Source organism: Falco punctatus, assembly GCF_963210335.1.
Source record: "Falco punctatus genome assembly, chromosome: 2".
In the NCBI taxonomy this organism is placed as follows: domain Eukaryota; kingdom Metazoa; phylum Chordata; class Aves; order Falconiformes; family Falconidae; genus Falco; species Falco punctatus.
This window is the reverse complement of record NC_137581.1, coordinates 104,576,478-104,591,305: the sequence shown is the minus strand read 5'-3', so window position 1 is coordinate 104,591,305 and position 14,828 is coordinate 104,576,478. Positions and strand designations below refer to the sequence as shown.

General features: G+C 33.5%; 1 protein-coding gene across 2 annotated transcripts in view; it reads left to right on the top strand.

Annotated features, from left to right (window-relative positions):
- The window catches only part of NCAM2 (neural cell adhesion molecule 2), a 316,785-nt gene that overhangs the window by 283,523 nt on the left and 18,434 nt on the right, over positions 1-14,828 (top strand). Inside the window, exon 16 of one of the 2 annotated variants that reach the window (XM_080374442.1) lies at positions 14,448-14,652. In XM_080374442.1, the coding sequence (XP_080230568.1) occupies positions 14,448-14,652 (205 nt within the window). Of the gene's footprint in view, positions 1-289; positions 2,534-14,447; positions 14,653-14,828 lie in introns of those variants that run through there. The other variant, XM_080374443.1, reaches the window with a different exon arrangement.

Here is a 14,828-nt window from a genome sequence, read left to right as displayed (position 1 = left end):
GTACACCTTTTCTGTGATTTGAGTACTTTGTTATCCACATTTGCTCAGAGTGCTTCAATGGTTGCCATTTCATCCACACTTTAATCATAATTTCATGTTTCTATTAGTGTCTTTCAGGTCATTGTCTTTGGCACAATGTAATTATTTTTTTATCTTTTTTTCTTTCCTACTGTCACCTTTTTTCCTTTGATACTTTATTTTTTGTGTTCTATCAACTTTTTCACTTTTTTTCTCAAATTTACTTATTTTTCACACTCTTGATTTTCTGTAACAATTCTTATCCACACAGATAGATGCTCTGAAGCTACTAGACGTGAAAATGGAGGCCAGTCCCTGCAGCTGAATGCTGCTGGTTTCTCTTTCATTATAGTCATAAGTTTCTGGTGCATGTCTTGATGCTGTTGATAAGGCAAGCAATATGTTTTCTTCCTTTCCCTCTTAATTTTATTTTTACAGGAAAATAAACACAGACCTGTATAAAAAAATGTACTTTTCTATATTTCTTCTAAAGTTTCCATTCCTAGTTAATATCCTAAATAGCATAATTACTTCACTCTGTGCATGCAAAATCCTTCATCTGTCTTTTTGGAAACCTTGTAAGTTTTGTGACAAAGCAACAGATGATGCGTGGCTCTTCTGTCTGACAGAACTTGGAGAATGTAACATTGAATTTGATCAATGTTATTTGATTCTATTTTCTCAACTGTGTTTACAAGTCTGTGCAGAGACCTTTACCGTTGTGAGTCACACAGCTTTCCAGGTGGACCATCAACTGGTCCTTCATGAGAGCGTTTTTATTCTGCATTAATCCTTTTCAGAGCTGTGCTTATACTAGCTCCTTCCATGATGTACTTAAAACTGTATGCTTAATATAGATGTTTTGTACCTTCTAGTGGGTTTTAACCAACATTTCTTCCCTAATTTATAATCTATGAATTGTTTTAGTTCATAGTATTTCATTTTGTATACTTTTTCTATGCCTCTCTGCAGCCATGCCTCAGCACATAATGTGGATCTCTACCCACAAAACTCACTTCTTGTGACTGTAATGGTGCCACATTCCATTTCATGTCATATGTTGGACTAGAAGCTCTAGGGAGCTCAATTTCGACCTTTATTAAAGAATGGGAAAACTATTTTCCCTATTTCACATGTTAAAAGAATAGCTTAGAAGCTCTGCAACTAGAACAATGTATACAAAGCCTCAGAAAAAAAGTTAATTTAGTAAGAGTCCACATAGACATCTTACTGCATATATTTGATTTTTGAATTTTTGTAGTTGACTAGGTTTATGGTTCATTCCACTGTTGCATACAGAATAACCCAAGAAAGCAATGCCCTTTAGGGCTAAGGCAGAATTAACTGTTTTAAGAATTTATAATAAATTAACAATATATGTTGATACACCACCACCACCCCCAGTTAATTTCTTTGAGGGCTTCTTTTATAACTTTGAAATTAGTAGGTCAAATTTAAGTTTTTATGTATCTTCACCCATGTAAGCATAGAAATAGTGATTGTAGTCGGTTTTGCCAGTTTCAGTTTATTCTTGGAAGTCTACTTTAAACCATAATTAATAAAAACTCTTCTTATCTACAGCAAATAACAATCATTTTTGAAAACTGGCCTGCGTCCCAAGTAAGATGTCTTCAAGATGTATGTGTATAAATTTGAAGACTTAATTAATTGACAGAAATACTTTTTTTAAAAATTACATATTTTGTGTAATGAAGTAGCTGGAATTCAAGCAAGTACCATTCCAAAAACGTTGGCTTCATTGTGATCTCTAGAAAATCTCTCTGTGTTAAGTGGGGCCACTGTTTCATCTGCAGCCCTTGCCACTATGCTCTAGTACTTTAGCCTAATGCCGTGTCATTAATTTGAAATTAATTACATTGACTTGTGCCCGGCATGTATGGTGAAGAGATAGAATTTCTATTCCAATCTTGTAAAAGGCCAAATTTTGGGTTCCCAGTCAGATTCAGTTGGGTGAAAACCTGTTTTTCCATGCACAATGTGAATTTATGCATTGACTTTGTTATTTAGTTTTATAAGTGTTATGCTTATAACAAAAACTATTTATGTGTTTAATGTTTAAGCATTTATTGAACTTACAGACAATAATTAAAGAAGGATAGGGATCTTAACATTAAACTACGTTTTTAAATGAAACTTTTTATACTGTGATACAGAGGATTTGGAATTGCTAGCTACACATAACAGTTTTAAAAAGCTTTGAGGTGTGAGAACATGTTTTCAATTGAGTATAACTCTGACAAGTGCTATTTCTTATGCTGAATTTTTTTTAGGAGAATAATCACCTTGGGCAGGAACTTTTGCAAGATGCTTCATATTTTTCTAACCATTTCCAAAACTTTAAAACAGTGAAAATGTTCGTTGTTTTCCGTATTTCTTTTCCTGTGGTAACAAACAAAAGAACTGCGAGTACATCTCTACTTACGATCACAGAGCTGAGATTTGGCAAATATGCAGTATGTAGATGCTCCTTGTATTCCCAAGGCGAGGGCGGGGGGCGGGGGGTGGTGGTGGAAATAAACCTGCCCAAGTCTGTCCTCATCAGAAGCCCCTGAAAATCTTAATTCAGAACGTCAGCAGTGAATAGTTTGATGTCCCCTGAGTGTGCATCAGCACAAGCACACCATGATCTGCTGCCGGGAGCTCTTTATGAGTTTGTGAGAGCACAGTGGTGCATGAACACCAGAGCTCCTTGTTGGGCCATGGGAGCATAAAATTCTTTTGAGAGGATGTTGTCTGCAATCACATCCCTTTTGCATTCTGATCCCATTTTAAGATAGGGACTGGATGCATATAAGGACACAGAATTTTCTCTTGTGGACACAATAGAGTTAGAGTGCTGTTCCAAATAATAAAGAAAACCAAATTCCAGATACAATCAGAACTAGTGAGCACATGCCATTGGATTGAAAGGTCTTGAGTAAAACTATATGGTCTTATGGAATGAAACATAAAATAGGATCTCATTAAGGTTGAACAGACAGTCCAATTCTGGTATTTTTTGCACCATTTTCCTAATTTCCGAAAATTTGAAACCTTCAAATCTACTAAATATGTTCTTACATATTTTACTTGTCATATATTTGTCTTTATTCTTACTTCTTTAATAAAGCAAGACAGGAGACTATATATATAGATACACACAGGTATGTATAAAAGAAGAAAAACGGAAAGTTCTAAATCGTTTTCCTACTCTGGTGAGACATTTTAAGTTCTCTTCACCAGTTATAAATCTGTTAACAGGTAATTCTTACATTGCAGATAAGTATATAAGACAGATAGGAATTAGGGCACAGAGACTGATTGACTGTGAGCTCTCCAAACATATTGTGAAAGAGCTAGTGAAAAGCCTTGAGAAATTTTAGAAGCTAAATATACATTATAAATGACAAGTTGGCTTTTATCCTCAGTGTCACAATGCCAGTGGGATAAAGAGAAAAATTTGGATCACTTATCTTTTTCCCAACTGATAGTAGCTTCAGCTGGTAACTACATAAGTTTCCACTGTTAAATGAGAGAAATTTTAGGTCTGTTCCATTTTATATTCTTCTATGTTATGCATTTTGAGTTTATCAGGTAGTATGAATATGATCCTTTGCTTTTGGCCCTACTCTTCCCATTAGAGTCCAAAGAGGATGAGTTAATCCGGTATTAGAGGGATTCTATGACAGCAGAGCCAGACAGTTCTGGGCAGCGTCCCAAAACCTCTGTAATGACAAAGAGAAAGAGGAAGAGGATGTCCTTGGGTTGTCATTTATCTCCTGAGATGAATAACTAATACGGTTTTGTTTGTATTTCCCTTTATGAATGTTTCTGTCTTTAAAAACAATGAGAGCAAGATTATTTAACAATATTTTGTACAATCTGTGGGAAGATACAGAAGATTTTAAAATCTTGTCTTCCTACAGACATGAATGTAGAAAAAGTGAAGAGACATTTGCAAATTAAATTATAATTGGTAGGTATAGACTGAGCAGATTTAAAATTGTAGTTTAAACTGTATTAAAATGATAAATATGTCTTCATAAATTGAATTTATTATTCTGCTGTCATTAGTACTTAAATGTTATATAAGTAAATTTGTTCCTTTAAAAGTAGTAAATTTAAAAGGGATTTTAGGTCTTATGATTGACAGTGTAAAATGTTACCGTTTTTTCAACATTGTCACATATTTTGAAATGCTAATATTCAACTGTCTGTAATACTGAAGTTCTAAAATAGTCTACACTAAACTTATGTCTTAAATCCAAACTGGTGACACAGAAGCTTAAAAAGGGTAATGACTGTTCTGTGATATAGCAGTATATCAATACAGAATATTATTCTTTACATGTTTTGATTTACAAACTGTTGAGTCTAAGACTGGCTTCTTTCCTAATGAGGTTTTACTTGTTGTCTTTCTTGTTTCCAGTGTTTTGACAAGTTACTAACATTTACAAATTATTATGAATCCAAGTATTTACATAATACAACCTCACACATGATCCTTCATTTATTACAGTCGGGTTATTAGAATATAAATTGCTGTCTAGCTGAATAGGAAAAATATTGCCCAGAAAAAGACACATATACTGCATACATTGGAAAAAAGGTTTTATGAGGTGTACAAAGCATACTATTATCAAGCAACAATATAATGTTCCATTTATTTTTTGATGGAAGTATGAGGCCAAGCAATGATGTAAAAAATATGATGTGCATATGAAAAATATATATTTATAAGATAAACAGACCTAGTGGTTTAATTACATAAGTAACAATATGAATAATACTCAATTAGATTTCTGGGTCTTACCATGTATTATTTTTCCAGCATGCAAACCTCATTCACTAAATTTAATAGCTCCATTTATGTGTGTGAAAATTTAAAATTAACTAATTAAGCCTAACAAACCAATTTAAAACAAAAAAAAAAGGAGGTAATGGAGACTCGTATACAATTTGTGATTGTGCTAACAGTCTCCAATCTTCTATTCGTTGTCCAGAATGTTGATTTCTAATTGATTATTTTTTTCAGGATTTTTAGGACAGGAAAAATACCTTTAACTTTTAGAAAGTACTTTAAACAATACCAAGACAAATGTACCTTCTGAAGTCTATGGCATCACCAAAATCTTTGCTAGCTGCATCTAGAACTCATTAGAGCTTACCACATTGTACTTAATCCTTCCCATTTCTCCAGACGTACAAGGCTTCTCCAGTTTTCCTTTCATACTCATGTATCAGGCTTACTGTATAAGTGATGAAAATTCACAAGGAAAATCTTATTCCTTGTAATGCCAATGACAACATCCTAATAAAGCCAATGTGTCAAATATCAACTAGCAACTTTGCCTGTTTAGAAAGAGTAGCTATATGGAAGCTGTATGCTTGAGAGTTATGTTAAGTTTAGGTGTTTTGCAAGAGCTAGATCAAGGAATACCTTTTTTTGTTCATTTTTATCTGTTCTAAAGTCTTGAGAAACTGTAGTAAAAATTCTTGTCACCATAGTTCCATTATGATGTATGATATTCTTATTAATAGTTCTGTATATCTATTTTACATTTAGCATTTTTGTAGAGGCCATTTCTATTTAATATTTTATTTTCATATAATTTTGTTTATATTACATGTTAAGCGAGCTGTAAAACAAGCAAAGTAAATCTTACCCATTGTATGTTTCCAACAGAATTACATTTGAAAATATATACAATGTACGAAAAATTACTGTTAAAAATACTGCAAGCACTGCAGTTCCTGTGAGTTTCTATTTTCAAAAACAGTATGAAAGGCAAGAAAAAGATCTGGATTTAAAGCAGTTTATTTTCATTTGTGAAACAGTGACGTTTATTTTTTTTTAATCTCATTCCTGTTTCACTACCATTTTGCTCCACTGATTTCTTTTATGCAGGCAGTATTTTCTGTCATCTTTCTTCATTTTCCCTGAAGAATGTCTGCATAGTGTAATTGTAATGTCCCTCAGCATCTTTCCAAAGTGTCAAGAAATGTATGTAACTTTGTGCGTCTTTCATCTGTTGTTCGAAGTTCATTTTAGTTTATGCAACTTCTGTCTTCATTTTTGTAATAAAGAAAACTGACTTAAACTGTTCCTATCTGTATTTTCTTTATTACTGATAAATGTTGGGTTTATTGTATTGCCTACATTATGTATTTTGTAACTGAAGAGATTTTTTATTGTTGGATCAATATTTCAATAGTAAACCTCAGTGTTTTATCCAGTAGTGACTATTAAAAAAAAGCAAAGCCCACACACTGAAAAAACCTCTAAACAATAAAAAATCATTAAAATTAGAGTTCCTCAATTTCTAGTTTGGTTCATATTATGTGGCTGCCATGGTACTCCATTGATGGACCAAGTATGTGAAATATCTGTATAAATATGCAGTCTGAGCACTTGATCTGTACTGATTTAATCTGCCTGCTTGAATCCACTGTATCCCAAAAGGCAGATGTTTTAATACTGGGAGAAACTAGAATGGTACACGACATTTTTATACCAAGTACAACCCTACTGGCAGTTGTGGTTTTACTAGTGTAACTATTTCAAGTAAAAACATGCACTGTATCCTGGCAGCACTCATTAAACTTCTCTTTTTGTAGCTAATGCTATAAAATAATTATACATTTAAAATATTTTTCCAATAAATGTTTCTCAAAACTGTTGTTTGTATTTATGTATGTCTTTTAGAGCTAAAAGAAAGTGCTGTCAAGCATGAAATATTTTATGAATTCAAATACAATTGGAACACAGTTTGGCTTTTTTACAGGTCTCCTGACTACAGTGCTCTGGTTACAGCTGTCACCCAGTATAAAGATGCAAAACTCTCTCAGATTTCTGTGGTATGTGCACAGTGAGATTTTGAATTATCCTAAATAACACAATTAAAATAATTTATCCTTTTATGTCAATAGCAGTACTGTAGCCACACATAAGTGTATGTTTTCAATGTCCATGTCAATCTTAATTGATCTGCGCAGGTTCTTAAAAAATCTTCCAAGAGACCTGTTCAGTAAATCTGCTGTCAGTGTTAATGGAGGAAACTGGGACACAGAAACTTATTCATTTCCCCATAACCTTCTAAAACCTGGGTGCAGAGCTGATGCCAAAACCTCCACAAAGCTGCTGTCGTTGCACAACATCTGCCCCCTCAATACACAGAAGAGCTGAGATCTCTGCAGGCTTTTCTGAGGGGTTTCCCATAGAAGCAGGCAATGGTAAAAAAATGCCCTTTACTACGGTAACTGAGTAAATGCATGAAAAAGGGGATGTAGCTTCCTGATAACTATTTATGCATGTTCAAATGCTTCTGAAGGCTGCTTATGGGTAGTTTGATGATGCCAGGATAATTTTTGAAAACTTTGCTTAAAAAATAATAAACCACAACTACAAAGAATATTTTCACAATGCAGCACACTTTGTCTAGGTAATACAGCCTTCTTTCCATTCCCTTCTTATCCCTCAGTGGATGAGGACAAGACATTATTGACAGGAACACTCAAGCTACCATTTGTATTACAACACTTGTTTTATTTAGCTATTTTAATTTCTGTCTTTTTTTAAGACACATTTATGTGAAAAATGCTGTAAAGTGCCATTAAAATAAATGAGAAGTCAAGTCCTACTTAGTACCCAGAAAGAGTCATAATAAAAAATTCACCTGTAAAATTTAGAGGGAAAAGTAATTCCAGAAAACTTGTTGGAAAGACATTCTTTGCCATATTAAAGAAAAGCTCCCTCACTCAGATAAGTTTTAGAAAGCCATAACATTTCTGATAGATACCATTTTACATATTTTCATTTCAGTGGCTCACATCTCTGTATCTGATAATCCTGGTGGCATCACAGGCTCCCTTAACTATGAATGCCCGTTGCTTCTGTGTGTCGTTTTCTATGGTACACAGCCTCTTCTTTATGGCTTCTCTTGCTGCCAGTGAAACCTTTGAAACTCCACTGCAATCAGACTCAGATTTTGTTGGAGATGGTAGACAATGAAGATATGTCAAATATGGGTAGAAGAAAGTTAGAGGAAACCTCTTTAGTTATTTAGTTACATCAGGATCAGTAATGCTGTCCCCTTTATTTTTCAAAGCTGTGTGTCAAGCATATCTGTCAGAACATATTACTCAGTCGTGCAGTACAGAGCACATATCCTCATGTGCTTGTACTCTGCCCTACAGCAGTATCTGTCCTACCAGAAAGTTACAGGAGAAATCACTCCGGAAGAAAAAGCATTAAAATTAATGTCAATTATAGCCTTGTTAGCATCTTTTTGTATTAAGGAATGGGATAGAAAAGAATGTTACTGTCACGGTCTCTTTTGCATCGTATATTACCCCAGTAAATGTTGCACAGAATCATAATAATTTTTTAAAAGTTGATGCTGCAACTGTATTGATTTGTTTATTTTATTTGGAGGTAGACATGTAGCTGCTGGGCACTTACCTGGCTCAAAAGCCAAGCTTTATTAGTTTAAATTGCTAAAAGCAGCTCATGCAGCTCTGGCTGTGGCAGCCACATTATAGGAGCTCCTTTAGGTGGGGCAGGGGGATCATTGGTTGTTTAGTCCTTTTTGTCTGCCATGATTTTTATCTCAGTAAGGAACAGGATTGCTTAGTAATGGGAAGTGCTTGTACAAAGCTAAGAAAAGGTTCCTCTTCTAATTAATATAGTCTTCCAGCATCATCACATTCTCATGAAAATGCTGGGTATGAGTTCATGCTGGGTGCCTGTAACTTGGTAGATTTGGTGGGTGTCATACAGTCCTTGCATTCTGATCAGCCACGGTGAAGGAGTGGAGGAAACAGCTCTGTGGAAACACCTCTTGGACATTTCCTGTTGGAAAATGAAGGAGGAAGATGTTTTGACAGGCAGCGAGCAAAGTTATGCAAGTCCCACAATTTATATATGTCCATTTTCAATACAAGAAAATGCAAATCATTAAAAGGCAGTGAAATACAGACATCAGACATAATTATTTTTAAGACAAATGGCTTTTTTAGCTGCTTTCAACTGAGAAATTATTTCCACTTATTGTGTACAAGTTTGAATGTACTTATATCCCCAAAATTTAAAAAATAAATAAATAAAAAAAGGAAGCATTTTGAATCATCTGGAAACAAAGGAGTAATTGCAATGACTAAAATGAAGAACTATCCTTTGTGTATTTGCAATACTTGTACTTCCAACACCCACCTCATAGTATTTGTGTAAATTTTTATATCTGGGATAGACCTGTATTATAGATGCATGTTACCTATCTGGAATTCTATAACATTTCCAGTATACGCTTTTGATTTTGCTATGTTTTTGGGTTTGTTTGTTTGTTTTGTTTTTTTTTTTTTTTTTCTCATTATATGGTTGCTGTTTGGATTTGTATCCTTTTCTTTGTCCCCTCTCCAGATCTTTATCTTGGCAATGCTTGTTCTAGTAATGGTCTTGGCCTTCCACTGTTATAGTTTTTAACTGGTAGAAAAACCTTCTACAACTGTTTAACTTTTTGGTACTACATTATGATTGTTTGGATGCTTATCAATGGATACTAATTTTTAAGATCTATGTTTTCTATTTTTTTAGAGGTTTTGTATAAGTATATACATTTTGTAAGCCTTTGATTCTAAGAAATGTTCCAGATCATATAAAAATTAAAGACAACATTCCTAGACAGTACAGAAATAATAAACCATCACGGTTGGACAGCCTTTCTAAGAGGCTTAACAGGGCAGTTCAAGAAGATAATAAACAAAAGTATGCTTTGGTTTCTGCTGCTACCCAGTGCAGTATTTTCAATTCATCATCTAGCTCATAATTTTCAACTATTTTAGCTCAAGACCAGTTCCTTCTTTAGGTTCAGACTAACCTAAAAGAAACTACAAACTTATGCATAATATCCCTGCACATTCAAATCTAACTGCCAGATGCTACCCTATAAAAATAGGAAAGTGTTTTATATCATTGGGGTTTTTTTATTAAAAATATAAATGACTGTAAAACGTTAAGGACGGTGTAGAATCATATCTTTAATCTTTCCTTTAATCTATGCCTGCTAAGCAAGAGGGGAAGGGAAGAAAAGCACAAAAAGGTGCTTTTATTTTTCAACAAAACACTGAGTGATTGAGGTTGGAAGGGAACTCTGGAGGTCATCTTGTCCAAACCTCCTGCTCAAGCAGCGTATTTACTAAAAAGCTTGCAATTATTATTTTGTTGTACCAGCAACTGAATATATACAATATGATCCTATAAGAGTACAGAGAAATTCTGTCACATTGAGGGACATACATTCATACGACATCAGTCCAAATATGTGAATATTGCATATTAAGTTCTTGCCTCTTTGTGCAGAAGAAATAGCTTTAGTTTTCCATGTACAAAGTGTACTGTATAGTCTGTGTACATATGTAGATGGTGGCTCTCTCTTTGGACCTGCTTCCCTTTAGAGTATCTGATATAGATCCCTTAAAGGAATTTGCTTTGAATTTACATTTGAAGGTCCAGAAAATTTATCTTTCCAGTTAGTTGTCTTCACTGGGAAGTTCTGGTTTACTTCCCAAAGGACTTCATTGCTCCTTTCCCATTCAAATAATGATTTGTGCAGAAGCGTTCAATTATTTTGTTAGAAGTTAGAAATACAACTTTCTGAGTAACTGGGAACTTGAAAATTGGCATTACTTTCTAGGGAATTTATAGAAACTTTCTTCAAATGTATTTTTTATTAAATTTCTGAAAGTTTTACAGTCTTAGTCCCATAAGTATTCATTCATAAGCACTTATTTGAAAAAGTAGATGAAGTGACTTTGTTTAAAGTTGGCAGTTTCCTTCACTATCATGGCAAAGTTTATCATATTATTTATGCCATATTTTATATAACAAAAAGCATATCATTTTAAATTCAGCACGTTTTTGAGAAATTATAACTAAAACTCATTCAGAACTATGGAACCTAAGGGTCTTTTAAATAAATAAATAAATATTTTTAAATAAGTGTGTTTTCAACTAGAAAAAAGGTATATAAAGTATAAATACTTTATTGTTGTAGAACACAAAGTGAAACTAGTATTTTGAGTCCATTTGGTACATACTGAAACACTGTAAAAAAACCCAAAAATTTGAAATCATTGCTGCTTATAACATTTTTTTTAATTCTTTAAGAATTATTGCAGTAAAGCTAATCCCGATTTAATTTAGGGCAAAGCTTTTTGATAACAAAGGTATTTTTCAAAGTTGGTTGAAAGGCTGTATCTAGTATGACATTAACATTTCATCCAGTCACAGAATTAGTACTTCTGTTAATGTCATAAGATACTAAGACAAAATTTCACGTTGGTTTGGTGCCATAGATATGTGAGGATATGATTTTTGAGAGCAGTCAGTAGGTCTAAGTCTGCTTTAATAGTAATTGGCATTAGTTTTACACCTTACTTTTGTGGGAGCAAATAGACCAGTACAAAATCCCAGCAATTTAAGAAAGAACATAATTGAGCCAAATGATTTTTAAAAAATATATAATTTTCTATAGTTTTATTAATATTAAAATTAATCATTGCACAGATACTTTTAAAACACAAGACAGTCCACTTTCTGCCCCTTTTCAGAAGAAGAAAGTACATAAAGAGCCTAAGACAGGTGAGAGGCTGATGACAGCAACGTTCCTTCCTACGCCACAGGATGTGACCATGTTCCTGTCACTCCTTGAGGTGTGGGAGATAAAGGAGAGAAATGTTGGGAAAGTATTGACAATCTTAAGAAATCAAACTTTCAAATGTTGTGAAATAGAAACCTGTACGAACAAATGGGTTGCAAGTAGGAAAACTAGGAACTGGGACACCCCAAGTAAGGCAGGAGTAAGGCTGGGGCATGCTGAATTAAAAGAAAATTATCGATCATAAAGAAATAGACCAGTATGTACCAGTCAAATACTTAGGTTTCAGATGCCTCACCAATACCAAGAAAATTAAAAGTAAAAAACGAAGTCTTCCCCTCAACTATGGCAAATGGATATGAATATCATTGTACAGAGGAACAATATTATTATTATAAACTTTCACTTGCTAGTGAAAATATTGCGTAGGCTCTTCTGCCACTGAATCATTCAGGGTGGGATGCTTGCCACATCATAATGTTCCAGTGATAGTGGAAATGCTGTTTACATCAGTGAAAAATGTATTTCCCCATGGTAAAGACTTCATAATACCGCATTAAAACAAACAAACAAACAAAAAAAACCCTTAAAATACAACAGCAGCAAAACAACCCTGAATTAATCCCTTTAAAAATATGAATTAAAAGGCTCTATTTTTTCTCCTACACATTCTCTTTAGTGTTTAAGAAGGTATAGAGATGAAAACATCACTGTATAATGTCTCTAGAACTGGACTTCATAAAACTTATTATAATATATTATAGCTGTTATTACAGCTGTTGAAATATATTTGAGCTTTCCAGTTCACTATAATAAAATATCTATTTATATCTTCATGACAGTTCAGGCTGGTAAATACAAATGACTGAAGTTTTAAAAAGAAGTCATCAAATAGATGGGTGGATGTATGGATAAAGTAAGTTTTGGCAGATCTATCTAAAATTACAATATTTAACTAGGAATCTTGATGTTAAAAAACAGAAAGATTGTGAATTCATGTGAAATGTCAACTTCCAACATTGCTGATGGGGCAATGCATGTTACATCATTCCATTGCTGTGCCATTGGTTTTGTAATTTATATAGTATTTTTTAAGTCTTTCTGAAGAAAGAAAAATTGTTTTGAATATCTGTCTGTTTATCTGCTTATCCATCCATGTAAATATATACATTGAATTCTAGCTTCTTGCTTAATAACATTCTGAAGAATAGTTCTATAATAAAACAATCCATACAAAAGACAGTGAAATCAATTGCATAAAAAGTAAAATGTTCCTTTTCTGTTGAAAAAAGTTTTTGCTTTTCCATTTAAGAGTTTTATCACATAGAGAAACAAAGCATATATTTCTATTGGTATGTATTAATTTTAAAGTCCTCAAGAAAATAATTTTCAAATTATATTTGAAAGGGTAAACAGATATTTTTTAAAAAAATATTTAAGCAACAATACAAAAACTTAAATGATATTCTTAATCTGAAAAGAGTTCACAATGTATTAGGGAGGTGGAAGAAAAAGATGAAGATAATAGTAGTAGCCCCATTAAAACATGTATATTATATTACATTATATTATGTTTTGGTGTCTGTTACAACAGTGCTCAAGTAATTTCCTGCCAGAAAAATCCTGCTTTTATTTTGGTAATGGGCATAGGTACAGCTGCAAATGGAAATATACCCCTCCATTGCTGACTTACACATCACGCCAAAGCATGGGAACACTAAGTGAGCGATGCTGATGTACAACACTAACAGTTCAGAACACCCAGTTCCACTCCCCTCTGGAGTTTGCTCAGGTCATAGCATCACACAAGGCAATTGTCACTAGCCAATTTCTGAGCTAGAGTGACACCTTGAATTAGCTGGGTGCATGAACCGTTACTGAGGTGACTATTCCCCCACCTAGTTTATTGATCACATAGAAGTCCTAGGCTTTATAAGGGTCATCTGGGTTCACAAACACAATACTTGTTCTGAGAACCACAGTATTCAAACCAGTCTGCAGCATTACTGTCTGTTACAGAAATGCCAGCTGAGTCAAAACATTCAAATATTTTTTTCCTGAGATTTGTAATGAAGTAAAATTAGCTGAGCATCAGCTTTCATAATACAAATGCAGAAACAAGATCAGGTGTGGAATATGTTTAGTTTTAAGTTTATTAATGTATTTTCAAGGCACAAAACTATAGAAAATGAGGTCCTAACCCTGTAATAATTTAATAATATGCACAGTTTTCCTCATACTAATTTATTTAAGACTAAGTATGTGCAACTGTTTGCAGATTAAACAGCTTGAATTCATTTCATTGAAGAATTTTTCATTCTACTTAAATTTACAAAAGTAAATACTGTTTTGGCACTGTCTTAAACCTTCCAGTAATTGTGCTTAACACCACTGCTAATTAATTATATTTGAAATGTGAAAAAGACAACTTATATCAACTATTATTGTGTAGAACATTTAAAATATTTTTCCTAGGCTGCATACTGATACTCTCAGAATGTGAATATGTGGTTTTATTTGTTATTAATGTCATTTAATCTCCGTGACCATATTGAATTTTGGTGATGGAAAAATATATAGAAAAGATTTTTTTTGGTGATTTTTTATATCATGTTGAATACCTGCTTAATCTTCAGGACCGTTTATTTCCATTAATTTCTGAATGGTTGACTTCTAAACATCCTTTAGTCTCCTGGCTTACAGCTTAAAAGCTCTCGAAAATGCTCTTCTTTGGGATGAATTTTATTAATTAATTTTAATTTTTTTTCCTTGAAGACACTCTTTTTAATGGACTTGGACTTGGTACTGTCATTGGCCTGGGAGTGGCAGCCCTGTTGTTAATCCTGGTTGTGACTGATGTTAGCTGCTTCTTTGTACGACAATGTGGATTGCTAATGTGCATCACCAGGAGGATCTGTGGGAAAAAGAGTGGTTCAAGTGGAAAAAGTAAAGAACTGGAAGAAGGAAAGGCTGCTTACTTGTGAGTATCCATCACATATTTCGGAAACTTCATTAACAGATAAAAATGGCTGTCCAACTTATATGAAGTTTATGGCCATTTTGTTGTGTGGCAAAGGGAATTAATAAAATGTTTCTATTACATGGAAAGGTGTTCCTCTGAACTGTATAGAATTGTTTGTGATCAAATATTGCTTT